Source organism: Rhagoletis pomonella, unplaced genomic scaffold (genome assembly GCF_013731165.1).
Source record: "Rhagoletis pomonella isolate Grant_MI unplaced genomic scaffold, Rhpom_1.0 Rhpom_scaffold_00006, whole genome shotgun sequence".
In the NCBI taxonomy this organism is placed as follows: Eukaryota; Metazoa; Arthropoda; class Insecta; order Diptera; family Tephritidae; genus Rhagoletis; species Rhagoletis pomonella.
Genome location: NW_023458560.1, coordinates 79,385,342 through 79,400,181, shown reverse-complemented (window position 1 = coordinate 79,400,181; position 14,840 = coordinate 79,385,342). Strand labels below are relative to the sequence as shown.

Genomic DNA, 14,840 nt, shown 5'->3' with positions numbered 1-14,840 from the left:
AACAATGTAGAAAAGCATTGCGAAATTTTTGCAAGAAACGAAAAAAAAAAATTAAGATTTGGCCGCGTGCCATCAAAGAAGCGGACGCCTAGAGCTCGCTGCGAACCATACGGCGCGCATAGAAGGCAAAGGAAGGCATAAAGGCAAACAATTGGGCATACGGACTACAAGAAAATACATAAATGGCCAGCGCAAGGTGAGTGGGGAGCAGCAGCGGGCTTGTGCATTGCAACCTTGTGTGCGCCTATGCCACTCAAATGTGGCAGTCAAAAGACGGCATTCTCTTGCATTACACACACACACGAATGTACATATGTAAATATGCATACTATGTTCTGCGTGGATAATACTCCTTGCTATCATCCTCATCCACATCGTCATCTACACAATATGCGACATGCCACGAGCATGCCACTTGTAATTCAGTCGGCAATTTATGCAAATCTATGCATTTCCAATCCATTTTCTTCGCCGCTTATCTGCGGCCATTAACACAAGTCCTCTTAACTACTCGCAGTGAGTGGATACACTTGCTCGCTCTTAATTAGCATTTAACTGTCATTTACATTGCGATTACTTTATGCCTGCCACTTAGCATTTTCAATAGCAAATCGATAAATTGATTTTTGGTTTTAGCAAAAAAAAACAAAAATATTACTTTCAATGCAGAGGGACAAAGGCGGCTTTGTGCAATGCTATGCTGAGTAGAAATTAATTTTCGAATCACCCTTTATGCTTTAAGTTACTTGCTATAATTATGCAAAATTTTGAATTCAAAGCGCATCCATACATACAAACAAAATGAATTCTTACCCCTACACTTCATAGAATTCTGGCGGTAGAACTTTGCTGTTGTTATTTTTGTACCGCAGTAAATGTAGTGTAAGTAGAATAATACGCACTTAGTCCGAAAAAAATAAAAATAAAACACAAAAGTAGTTGACCTAATAGGCGGTTTCCTAATCTAATTTTCTTTCGAAATTCAGCTGTGTAAAAAGGTCGGTAAATTATTCATTAAAGGTCTGATAGAATTTAATAGATGTACTACATTATAGATGAGTTTCAGTGCTTATTAGAACCCAGGATTTTGAAGGAATTCCCAACTTTAGATTTTATAATGTTTTGTTACCCGGCCTGCGGGCAAAAAGTTGTGGGTGAAAAATCCGTCAAAACCCATACACTCAAATTAGTTTGGCGAGCAAAAAAACTATAAGAACCTATGTATAAGAAATTAGATTCTCAATGTTAAATCGAGACTTTGACAAAGGAATTTTAAAGAAGGACTCGACTTCAAGGTCAAGATATTCGTAGTTAACATTATATTGGTCTGAATTTGGGGTATGTAAATGCCAGTGACCATTCGACAGGAATATTGACCAGCCGGAAGAAAGCACTTTCTCATTATGGGTCTAGGAATTCAAAGTGTAAGTCCTCAAATCGTAGTCCTATAACACGACCACGACTAAGGTTGTCATCAAAAGAAGAACGTATTATCCGAGCTTTTCTCTTACCTTTCTTTAGACATTTCTGTCAGGTGGAAGGTCTCAAGCTCCGCACACAATAAGGGCGTGTGTTACTTTTCAAGTGGTGTAAGTTTAGATAGCGGGACGCTTGATTGAAGACAGACGTTCGCTTGTCGGCGCGCCTCTTTGAAGGCAGACGTTGTAGACTTCAGTGAGCCTATAATAAAAAGTCGTAGTGGTCCCACCAAAGCTCATTATCCTTCTGTCTTGACCCAGGGCTCCAAGAAGTTATAAATTTCGGTCGATGCGACGAACGAGTTTCTCTTTTTTATACCTGCTCTACTAGCTCTTGAAGTCCACTTTCGCTGTAGCGCTGAATCATGAAAAAATTCAGCTTCCATGACGATGACATCCGATTACGAATAGATGCTGATAGACGTCAGCTGAGTCAAATACATGGAATTCTATAGCACTAGGTTCCAGATGACTATTTTTCTGCGGCTAAGATATGAAGTAGCGTCTGCGATCAAAACAAAAAGATAAAGAAAAGAACTAAATATAAAGATAAAGATACCAATTTGGGATCGATAAAGGAAGAAGTCCAGTAAGAACAAACACGATGATCTAGTGGCTGAAGTCCCGAGTTTTGAAGGAAAAACGCCTTCGTCCACATCCAGGACCCGCGAGAGAAGTATTTACACATATCATCTCCTTTTTGGTTTGAAAGACTCCTTCTATAGTACCGAAGAGAATTGTCATTATGCAGCGATCCGAATTTTGAGAAACACCGTCAGAATTCTGAGAACATCTCGGATCCATTCAAAATCAAACGTAGTTTTAGATTTATGCTGATGATATTCGACGTTTGATTTGAATTTTCCGGCGCATTCGCGGGTGGGAACTTTTCTGCATAAGCCAATGCTTAACATCGATAATATGGTCAGCCATGTGAAAGTCACTCACCATGCTCGTAGTGATGTATGGCAGCGAAGCGTGGACGGTGCCATTATTCGATAAACTTTACAAAAATACGGGCATAGTGCAGCAACGCTTCTGGTGGCTGGCTTGGTCACCTCGTACGAATGGACAAAAAGTCTCTAGCCCTGAAAGTGGAGCATAGGAAGGGGAGGCCCTCCTCTGCCATGGATGGGCGAGATAGAGAAGGACTTGGTTACGCAAATATCTACCCCTGTCTTTCATTCAAAGTGAAAATTGAAATAGGTCATAGACCCACAGTAAAATCAACAGTAAAATGCTAAAGAAACTAAAGAAACTAAAATAAATACATAAATGCAACATAAAAGCGAAGCCAAGAGGCAAAAAGAAAGCGATTGAAACTAAAAACTTACTGAAAGCAGCCACAGCAAATAAAAAAGTGACGCGTACAAATTTACTATGTTCGCTTTATGTGGCTAATCACCTTTATATTCGTGAATGTATGTATGTATGTGTGCGTTCATATGTATGCACTAGCTATACACCTGAACTTGTCGCCCCTGTCGTATGAGCAACCTGAGTATAGAGGAAGCTTTTGTCCCCTCATTCATTGCATTGCTGACTCACTAGTCATTAGGGAAATCCGCAAGGATGTTGTGAAGAATTCTCGACTGTTGAAAGGTTAAAGAACGAAGTATAAACAATGCAACAAATAGTAAGAATATATGTATGTATGTAGTTATGTAACTATGTGTTTTTGAAGGTGTGTACTATATTCTCTTCAACGATGTAAAATGTTTTATAAGTCGTACACACACCGAGATCGACATTGAATTTGCCACAATTGTGTTGAAAGAAAGAAAGAATACGGAAGAGCCTTTTTGTATTATAGAATACGCGTATTTAAGTATTAAGAAAAAACTGTTGAGAATATAGAGAGGACTTATATGGGGAAGTCTTGTAATGGTACATATAAGGAAGCGTGGTCTTGAAGTAACATTCGATTGGCGGCCACTCGAAGCATCTAAAATCATTTCAAAACAAGGCAAGAAATATCTCCTATGCCACTTTAAACCAACTTAATAACTTGCGTCGTATCGGCTCGAAGAGTTTCCTATTGAAAATCCTATAGTTTTAATAATTTTTTCCTTACAAACATCAGCTCATGATAAAAACTGGTAAAATTAAAAATAAAAATAAATGTTTTACTGTCTGTCCGAGAATGCTTCGACCAGACCAGACCAGACGAGAACAGACAGTATAGAAACACCCATTGGGTTTAAGTCCTGTGGCCATTGTTGCGAATAAATGAAGCAGGGAAGTCTTTTTTTATAAAAGAAGTTGGATTTCGCGAACTTTATGCGATGGTGGCGTGTCTTATTGAAACGTCAAATGACTTCTACCAAATTGTTTTCGTGCCCAAGGTAATAAAGCATCGTTAAAACACTTTTCACGTTAGATTTGCTGATATAAATTTACGCCCTGTTCAATAAAAAAAACCAGAGGACCACATTCGTGCAGCCTGTGAAGCATTCCCAGATAATCCACTATAGGCGGCTACATCGAACAGTAATACACTTTTCTTAAAAAGTGATTAGTTCATATGATGTTAACAAAAATAAATAAACGAAATTATAGCATTTTTAATTAGTGACAGTGGTGGAAAAATAAATAGGGCACGTCATTTTAACAAATTTTGTCTGTTTTTCTTTTGTTTATTTAATATTTGTTACTTTTTCATAAATTATGAAAATTATGCAAAATTGCATCTAAATTTTCAACTTTTCAAGTATGCAGTTGTATAGCCCATTAAATTTTAGTATGACAAAGTGCAAGTTTGACATTACTAAAAAATCGCGTTGACTTTTGTTGCATAATGAGCTATAGTTGTATAAAAAAATTATAAATATTAAATAAACAAAAGAAAAAAAAGGCAAAAAAATTTGTAATATATCGTGTCTCCATTTATTTTTCCACCACTGTATGTTTATTTCTGTAGGTGTTAGTTTGTAAAAATTACCCAAAAAATCTTACAAGTTTTCGCATTGTTTGCTATTTTCCAGTGTAACTGAATTCTTCGACGGCAGCGTCAGCCGTTTGGTGATTGGTTCCACCATCATTGTCTACTTGCTCGTCTATAATGAGGCTAGCGGCGCTGCTATATTGTTTGCCACCATTTTGTCAGCTTTGTATGCTGTAATGGCAGGTTGGTTCACAGGCAGATGCATACTACATAATTTATGCTATAAAATTAACTAACTGTTCGTTTTTTTTTAATTCTTTCTTCTCGCAGCATACTGCAAAGCCACTCTACGCTCCGTCCAAATGCCTTACATACGTGCCACCAACAAATTTGACTTCTCTTGCCTCTTTCTAGCCACCTGGATGGATGTGCTGGCGATACTGTGTGCTTGTGCAGTTTTGGCGCGCACTCTTAGCACCTGCCTGGATGCGATGACGGGCGGTATGGCGCATATTCTTATTTTGGGTAAGTTTACAGCCATACATAGGTGCTTACGTAGGAGTTGTTTAGGCAAATGCACTTGCTCACGGTACGAGCACATTTTTGTAGCACTGTAGGTTGCTGCTTATTATTAACACTAATTTATTGCATAATTTTAGGCCGTAACTCATCGGCCAACGAGCCATGGCCGGATGTGCTGGGTGTTGCGGTGGTTCTTCTCATAACTTGTATGTGCATGCTGGGTCTGGAGGTAAACTAAAATAACGCATTCGTATTTAATAATTTTTGCTTCTTTGTTATTAATTTGTGGTATTTTTTTACTCCGTTCCAGAACTCCAAAGCCTTTTGCGTCCTCATGATCGCTGGCATTATAATCATGAACATTTCGCTAGCCTTGGTAACTACTTGGAGACTACACTCGCTTGAGTTTAATCGCTTCTTCTTTCGGCCGAATGGCATTAAAAGTGTAAGTGATAATTTAGAGTGTGAATAGACATGCATAAATATTATTAGGAATAACTAGAAAGCTAGTTTTTAAACGCTCCTCAATTATTTCTACATCGTCTAAGGGTTAATATTGATTTTCAATCCTTAGACAAGCGACCATTTGTAGTAATTATTTAGATTTTCTGTGGTTTACTGTTTGCAAATCTCTCTGTGAGCTGTGCCCGCGTGGGTGGTCTGTAATTTATAGCTTGCATTCATTAAACAATTCAATGCCAAGCATGGGAAGTTGAGAACCTACACACTAACTTGGTTGCGTTTATAGAGATTACATCAGTGCTGGGGTGATGGCACACTAATCTGGTGATCTGGTCTGCGTGCATTGCGTCCGCATATAAATGAAGGGCAGAAGCCTACATATACATGTTTATGTACTACTTATTTAATTTGTTTTATCCTACCTTACAAGTGCTTAGATGGTTAGATTAAGTTTGGTTAGATTAATCTGACTGTTGTGACTCTTTCCATCGGATATTCCTTGCTACATTTACTCAGGACATTCTTAACTGCAATTTCGTTACCTTTTCGGTTTTTTGGCGGGCACCCAATTGAAATGCGAGTCGACGTACTATAAGTTTACTTAGTGTAGCTTCTTGTATTTGTGTAGGATTTCCTCATAGAAAAGTCTTCCGCTGATCGTCCGGATATGCGGATATCAAAGAGAATGGATATCAATCCGATAATCCGATAACAGAAGAGAATGGATACTAACCGGATATCCGGATTTATGCGTATACACGAATGTCCTAACGGACATCCAGATATCCGAATACGGGAATAGCCCCAGCCCTGTTGTATACTTATAATAAGGGATTTGTGGATAGGTTTCACTCCCTTCCGCCATTCTTCCTAACTATTGTTCAAAATTAAAAAAAATAATAATAAATACCGTGCCACTGTACTACTGTGTTCCTTTTACCCGCAGATTTAGTAGCTAGGTTCTCTAGTTAGATCTTTTCAGTGCAGCACCAATGAATCAAGTCCGAGTGTATTTCTGCAATGAAAAACGGCTTATCATAAAAATACAATCGCCGGTCGGAGTCTGGATAAATCTGTAGGTCCCTCCACTTTGGGCGACAACATCAAGCCGCACGCCACAATTGCACCTTCTCACCCTTTCCTCGATAGTTTCCACACTTCCTAAGCAATTCGCCATTCAAGACTACACCCAAATACTCTGTGAGGTCTTTCAGGAGCAGATCGATGTTACCTTGCTTCGATGGTGCCCATACCGGCACCTTTTACCTTGTTATGAAGAGTATAATATCCGTTTTGTCTGCGCTCATCCTCAGACCCACATTAAATGTCCACTTTTCTATCACTAATGGCACCTAGGAATTTGGGGTCACACATGTTTATCTGAATATGCGAGTAGTTTTGGAGATTTGCCTTCGAATTTCTATAGTTATTTACTGGCTATCACATGAACGCTGACAGTACGCCTCTTACCGACCATACGTGGACCTGCCACTTTTGTAGGCGTGTTTCGTTCGGCCACGCTGCCAAGCATCAGTCTTCCCATAATGGGCGCGTCGATATTTTTATCTAATATTTTTAAGAGAAATGAAGTCAAACTGATGGGTCTGTATTGAAGATGCTTTTACCGCCTTTCGATACAAACAGAACTCTCGCTTCTCTCCAAATACACAGGCACGAAGCTTAGCCCTCAACATGCTCTGAGAATCGAGGCCTCATAGACTAGCATTTCAGCACTTGGAGTATGGCAGAACTTATGTTTTCCACTTTGGGCGATTTCTATGGTTCAAAACTGTTGATTGTCCATTCTAATTCATTTGAGGTAATCACGTTTGGAGATATGATGCAGACAGACTATTTTTTATGTTCAGGACCTACCTTGTCCCTGCAGCCCGGGAGGCAAGTGTTGACCATAACCTCTAGCCACTCCTCACTACAGCAGGTCCAGTAATAAATGCGCATCAAATTCGGCGAGATTGACTTCTGTGACAACAGTTTTCTAAGGCAGCCTACTTCATTCGCATTGAATATTTTAGAATCAGAAGAACGCCCTATCTCAGTTGTCAATTCACAAACGCCACATCTCGGCACATTTCCAATGGATTTTAAGCTGAGATAGGGAACTCTTGAACATAATTCTGAGATAGGGCGTTTTTCAATAAAATTCTGAAATGAGGCGTTCTTCGATCAACTTCTGAAGTTCTTGAAAACATTTCTGAAATAGAGCGTTTTCGAACTGGCTGCCGAGATAGGTCGATCTTCCACTCAGGTGACGATTTGCTATCGACCTAACTCCTACTTCAAGTTCGGCGCGCGAGTCGTACTTGCATGATCTAATAGGCAGCATGCACGGTGCGTCTGACTCGTGAGTCGGTTTGGATGTGCTTGTGTAAATCAATATGTGTTAGTTACACCTACAAGACTCCTTGCATGACTCTGAATGATTCAATTGTGTGTAGTCGAAGGCGAGTCAACACGTACACAAATGACTCGCGAGTCAGAAGCACTATGTATGCCGCCTATAACTCGTTCCCCATTTTCCCTGTAATGTGGGCTCAGTAAATGCTGTTATTCATATCCGTGAGCTATAGTTCTCAATATTCTCTTCTTCTTCATTGCACAGGTACTCACAGCAGCGGCACTACTCACGTTCTCCTATCCCAGACTCTATCCAGCGTACGATTCCTGCTTTTTACGATACTCAGGACTGATTCATATCGTCAAGTGCGTGCTTACTTTGGGGCTTGGGGCGCTGTGCTTTACTGTCTTGGTGCATTTCAAGTAAGTAAGACATTTCATGAGTACAAGTAGGATACTGTATAATGTTAGTAGTAATCACCTGAATCAATGCAATTTTTTCTCATTCCAATTTTAGGGCTCCTCCTGAGTACATTGCTATACCAGTCTTCAAATTTCTAGACGACTTGAATATGCACCAGCTAGTACCAGCTGTTGCTTGCCTCCTGATGTTGACATACACAGGTGCATATATGGAACTCTTTCCCGAGCTCTATGGCCTCATCGTACGCTTTGCGACCGCAGAGTGGAAGGTGTTCTCGAAACAAATAAGCTATGAAAGTCCCGACAGCGGCAATCCTGTGCTAGCAATTTTTATAAGCGGTAAGGTTGAATAAAATAAAAAAATACCCCATTTCAGATAGATGAGCAATTTTATAGTTGTAACTAAATCACAGGAAGTCTCTGCGCTATGTTGGCCTTTGCGTGTCCGCTGCAAATTCTCACCCATATGCTGGCGGGCAGTCACATATGTGCGGGTCTTATAAGAGCGTTCTATTTATTGTATTCCCCCTACCGACCGAAATACATACAACCAAATAGTAAGAACAAGCCAAACACACGTATGTATATACATAAGCATGTAAATATCTTTCTTCTTATAGCCACCCATTCGTCACTCAGCTACAGTCGTCTTGCCACAGCGCCACCATTGGTGGTGAAGAGTTCCTCCTCGAATAGCAGAATTAAGCGCAGCATATTGAGCGCTAGTTTAGCCAAGAAGGGCGCAATTATGAAGCCAAAGTTGAAGAAAAAACCAAAGAAGGAGCTGGAAAAGGAATGGCTTTTGCTGGGTGAGCCCACATCGCCTTGCCCTGCTCGTACACCGAAGGATGTGGAGTCTGCAATGCTCGCGGATCGCGAGCCACCGGTAAGCAGAAAACAAATTTTAGATTTTAATGAGTAGGAAAAAGAAGTCATTAACCGTTGATCTCTTCTTTTGAAGCCCTCCGATTTTGAATATCCAGAGAAATTTGAGAAGAGCGATTCGGATACCTCAACCGATATAGATGCGATAGTCGATGAATATCGACAAAAAATTAAGGTAGTCTTGAGATCTAAGCATAAAAAATGTGCGTTAATTTCTTCTCACATTTTAGGTCACAACCGCCGGTCCCATGGAAATGAGTGTGCGCTTACCAACTCTGAAATCTTGGCGAATAATCATGTTCAGCATTTTTACTATAGTTTCATTTGTCGTATGTGTCAACATCAGTAGCGCGGTTGAGCATCCGTACACATTTTTAATATACATTGCCGGTGAGTATAAAAAAGTAATTAAGTATTTCCTAAAAAAAGCGAGAGCTACGAAAATGACCAGCGGGGAATGGGAACTAGTAATGTAAGACAACATGGATTCATTCGGTTTTTCTTCTATGCGGTTTCTCTTTGCATAAACCTCTAGTCATCTAAAGCAGAAGGTTACTTAACGACATTTTCGTTCGAGAATTCTTATGAACTGAAGGCTTAATGCTTTGTTCTCAGCCATTTCGTAAATCACTTCTTACCCCAATCCCCTGACCCCAAAAGGGAGGCTTCGTCTGGGATTTCTTTTGGAACTGTGTTGGATAGAAAATGGGCATCGGGGATAAGTTTAAGCAACTCTTCACTGCTCACTGTACAATTTGCCGTATCGTATCTCAAATATCCCAAGATGGAAATGAGCTGATCGATAAGCGTTGCCTTACTTGGGCGATAAACTTTTTCAAGTCAACGTGAACAGGCTGAATTATACCTGCCTAGTTGGAAAATAATAGTTGAGCTGTGCGGGGACACATCGCCAGGGCTTTGATTGTGGTTAGGAAAATGCTCTCACATCTCTCCCACGGCCTCAGACTAATCAGTCTCTCATCGTTAATTCGTGAAGCTGTTGACTATAAACCGGATTCCTCGCGATCGCTTGTCAGGAGTTTCTGATTTTAGGCAGGAAAAGGCATAATATTAAGGACAGAGTGAAGAAGTCATAGGGAGACAATTGGTAACAGATGGTACGCCTTTCCTAAGCTTGATTCCTGAGAGCGTGTTAAGTCCATAAAGTTCTACAGATTTTAACAGGAGAACTACGTAAGTCAGGAAAAAGAATTGGCTAAAATGGGTCGCCCTTATTGGAATAAATGGCGCTTTAGCAATTTGGAAAGTCGGAATTTTTATTCCCTCACCCTCTAGGTTGTTCTATTCCCAAGGAAATATACCCTTGTTTTTATTTTGAAATCTATATGTCTCGTACCAGCTCTGCGAAGGGTGCGTGAAAACCAAAACATGTGCAGCTCCAAAGTCTTACGGGACGAGGGTGCATTAACGCCGGTCAATGGATTCTCAAGGGCTCATAAAAGGTACTAACTTCCGCAGCTGTTGAGAGAATGTTGAAGTTGAATCGTCTTAGCTCCTTCCTTTGGGCTATGAGGCTGCGAGCTTAGCACCTTGGTCGCACTCTCTGATCAGCACACACCAGTACTCATCGTTTTTCGCTATAGCTTTGCATTTACCGTTTTGTAAATGTTTCAACAAAGGGTTAATGCTTATGGTCTGCCACTGTTTGGGGAACCACCCTACCTAACTTAGCCTTATATTAGAGTTGCCTTTTTGAAATTATTAAAATGTCGATAGCGCGGGCAAGAGGTTTATTTTTTTATGTCAGAATCAAAAGCTTTGTTAAAGATTCATTCGGAAATTGTAGTTGAATAGGAAGCCAAATTTTAATTAATTCGATTAAGTCAAATTATCAAGTATTAACTGTGTTTTATTGGAACCAATAACTTTTCTATTTCTTACCATTTCAGGCTGCATAATAATCAGTTCTATGATGTCCCTTTTCCCCAGCTATCGTAACGGTGCCGTAAACGTGAACCCGTTACTTTGTACTACCACTATCATGCTGGGTGGGATACTCCTCAGCGGCTGTTCATATTATTCATGGCCGGCGATACTCTTTTGGCTAATCGCTGGTCTAGCTTTGATGTTGCGATGTGATAATTGGTGCTGTGGCTGTTTCGAGTACAGTGGTGGCACAATACAAGAACAGCTGATACCGAGCGTTCCGCCCAAAACGGCAACGAAAGCAACAACCGTACATATACCTCATCTACCGAAGAGGGTCGTTACCATACCAACTCGTGTAAATACAGCAGCCAGATGACAATCAGCAGCGTCCTCGGAAAGCGAAGATCTCTTCAATGAAGATTTCAGTTTATGCGATTTCAAAGAGGATCGAAACGACGATGATGACGATTGCTGGAGTGAATAAGTAGACGCATGAAGAAAAGCAAGGGAGGAGAAGAGTTTGTATGTATGTACATAAAAGCAGTGATCAAATAATCGAGTACCTATAGGAGGAAGGCGTACTTCGGAGGAAATGTCGTGCCGTAGTCATTAGCCATAGTCATTGCCATTGCGTAGTCTACGCAAATGCTGATTGCTTGCCTGCAACTAGACGTGGGAAGAAGGCGTATTTTTTCTATAGAAACGGGTTAAACAGAGCTTCTTACCTCAAGTGTACAGTCATTTTACGTAGTTTATTGTATAGGGATATATTTAAATATACATACATACATACATACATATGTACATGTGTGTGTATGTCTTACGTATTTGCGGCGCTTAATTCTTCTAGCCTTTAGAACTTTTTAGATAGTTACCCAAATAGAATAATAACACCGTGCGACAAAAACAAAAAATTTGAAAAACACATGAAAGAATCGATGTACTCACGAAACTATGGGCCAAATATAGTAAAACTGCGTTTTTAGTTTTTCACTCTGACGGCAGGATTTATTTTTTCAAAGGACTTTGAAATTTTAAAGATATCATTAATTCTAAAAATTATTAAAAAAAAAATTAGTGCAATGTAGAATATGAATATGGGTACCAAATGAGAGAGATAATCCGGCAGAATTTAAAAACAACAAAGTTTTTTAGTTAAAAAGGACGAATAGGTATTGAAAATACGCTTTTAGTGAATTTTATGTTTTTAAGTTAATAAAGTTTGCGTGACGAAATTCGATGATGAGGTCGTGCGTATATTAGTCCTCAAACAATATTTTTTTCAAACAATATTTCAAATTTTCAAGGATATTTAAGGATTAAAATTTCTAAAGGACATTTTCCATACCCATTCGTCCTTATGCACAAAAAAATTTATCCTGTTATAATTCTACAGAACTTTTTCTTTTATACGATACCCTTATTGTTATCCTAAGTAGTACTAAATTTTTTAAATAATTTTTTGAAATAATCATTTTTTTTTTTGAATTTCAATATCCTTTTAAAAAATCCTGACGTCAGAGAGCAAAACTAAGTACGCACTTTTACTACAATTTACCCATAGTTTCGCGAATATATTCATTTTTGTGTGTGCAAAATTTACTGCTACACAGTGTAATAAGCGGCATGTATGAATGAAAATAGTGAATGAAATGAAAACGTGCGACATGTGGGTACCAAAGTGTATCAAACAAGGTGTGATTGACAAATCAGTGTGGTTCTCTTTTAATGTGCTGTAGTGTGAAAAAATATAAACAAACGGTTGAAAATTAAGAAATAGTTTTTTTTCAATTTGACTTTACAGGATGATTCTTATGAGAGCACTGTCAAATTCAATCACACTTTGTTAAATATATTTTGGTAGGTACTTTCATATATTTGATTTGAACGCTAATTTGTATAAAGTTTATACTAGCAACGTAAAACTCTTGTACTGAAAATTTATTACGAATTTTGCTTTGAATAAAATACTTCACATCCCTTAGTATAATTTAATTAAATCAATTACATTAGTTTATAATTTTGTCGAATTTACTCTGAGAAAATATATATATGTATATGGATTTGATTCTAGACTAATAAAATATTCAATGAAAAAAAAAATATTTTGAAAGGCGTGGTTTTCCATTAAATCTGTCGTTTTATTTTTCTAAAAAACTTAAGTCTGTATAGAAGTCGGAGTAATAAAAATTCTTTTCCGAACTGAACTGATGTGCTGCACTTTCCATTCCTTTCCAATAATTGAAGTGCTCATCTAAAAATTATCATCTTAGGCCGACGCCACGTAATGAGCGGCAAAGTGGCCACCTACTGAGCGGCATTTCCGCTCAGCCGCTCATTGCGTGGCCTCGTGATGAGCTAATTCGAATTTGATTGTTCGGACAAATGGCAACCCTCCTAAATAAAGGTGAGAAATAAATCATTTTCAAACCCATTTCGATTTATATCCATCATTTAGTTATTATCCAACTTACTGAATAATTTTAATGAAACTTTTTAAAACATGGCAACTCTATTCAAACATTCGAAACGTTCAAACTAATAATTTCTTAACATTCTTCCGCTTGACTACGGTATTTTTATATTTTATATACCCTTTGAATTAGTTAATTGAGTTGGACCTTTCAAAAAGGTGGCAGCCTTCTTCAAAAGTATTTTCAAAGCTTAAGCATTGTTAAAAATAAATTATTAAAATAAAATATTTAGCATATAAATATATATATACATAAGTACATATGAATGTATGCACATAAATATAACAGATAAAACACATTATTCTTAATTAACCCATAGCAATCACGTTGCAACTACAAGTGGAAGCAAATCTCTAAGCGATGATAGCCGAGAGATAACTGATATGAGTACAAATGCAGTCACTTCAAACCAGGGATTGCCAAAGTGGTACATCGGGGTCCGCGAGATGTAAAGAACTAAAATGGTGCTTATTTAATTTATTTATTTAAGTTTAATTTTTTTTAGTAGTGTGCAGTGCTCTTGACGCACTGCTGCACTTACCGCCACTTTGTGTCATCATACAAGGGGAAGCCTTAAAGGCCACGTTCAGACTAAAAAGAAACGGATATTCTTATAACACTAGCGAGGCGAGGCGAAAATTCCTGGCGGCAGAGATTTGAGCACTTGTTTCTTTTCAATGTTGTATGATAGTACGTCACCATTACCTTTGTTGAAGAGATTCTATAATGTTGAGTTCCCTCAGACCGAATGCTTGTTTAATTTCAGCTCAGAGCTCGGACTCACGCATTGTCGAATCTTCACTGAAGGCTCCAAAACTGACTCCGAGTCAGGATCTGCGGTCTTTTACGAAGTTAATGGGGATAAGCTTCACTTTTCTCTTGGGCAATAAGCCCCGGTCTTCCAGGCTGAGGTATTTTCAATCCTCAAAATCATGGACTACATATCTCAATTGACAGCCAGGCTGCACTTAAGGCAATGGCCAGCCCGCTATCTAAGTACTTCCAAATTAGTTTATGTTGGTAAACATAACGAGCTTGCTTTACTCTGGCTACCTGGTCATTCGGGAGTAGGCACATGGTAATGAGACCGCTAACCATTTGGCCAGAACTGGCTCAAACCAGGCATTTGCATCACTTTAAAACTCGGAGCAGAAAAATAAAAATGATTCCATCAACACAAATAAACTATTTTACGAATGCGCCACATGCAAATTCATGAGTGAGCCGAACATGAGAGGAGGTTGTGGTAAACAGAATGCAAATAACGCTGGCGCTCGGAGTTCGCTTATAAAATATAACTCCTCAGAGCGAGAGAGTACTTTCAACGCATTACAAGCACTATTTTTTATAACTTGCAAGTGTGTAATCATATTTAATAAATAAAAAACAAGAAAATATTTTATTTTTATTTCTGCCACTGCGAATTAAGTCTTGGAACTCACCCGCGGTGCAAATTTACATCGTTAG

General features: G+C 38.8%; 1 protein-coding gene across 1 annotated transcript; it reads left to right on the top strand.

Moving 5' to 3' along the window:
* Positions 1-11,853, top strand: LOC118741390 (probable cationic amino acid transporter). Its single transcript, XM_036473345.1, has 12 exons — positions 1-196; positions 4,463-4,605; positions 4,693-4,887; positions 5,022-5,113; positions 5,195-5,329; positions 7,967-8,124; positions 8,219-8,463; positions 8,538-8,681; positions 8,745-9,010; positions 9,086-9,184; positions 9,240-9,399; positions 10,920-11,853. The coding sequence occupies exons 1-12, from the start codon at positions 183-185 to the stop codon at positions 11,273-11,275; spliced, it is 2,007 nt and encodes a 668-aa protein (XP_036329238.1). The 5' UTR covers positions 1-182; the 3' UTR covers positions 11,276-11,853.
* Positions 11,854-14,840: the final 2,987 nt, after the last annotated feature.

Excerpts from the sequence above, each read along its gene's own strand:
- LOC118741390 (XM_036473345.1), top strand. Across the intron at positions 4,888-5,021 it reads GGCGCATATTCTTATTTTGG|GCCGTAACTCATCGGCCAAC; the intron begins GTAAGTTTACAG and ends GCATAATTTTAG. Across the intron at positions 9,185-9,239 it reads AATATCGACAAAAAATTAAG|GTCACAACCGCCGGTCCCAT; the intron begins GTAGTCTTGAGA and ends CTCACATTTTAG.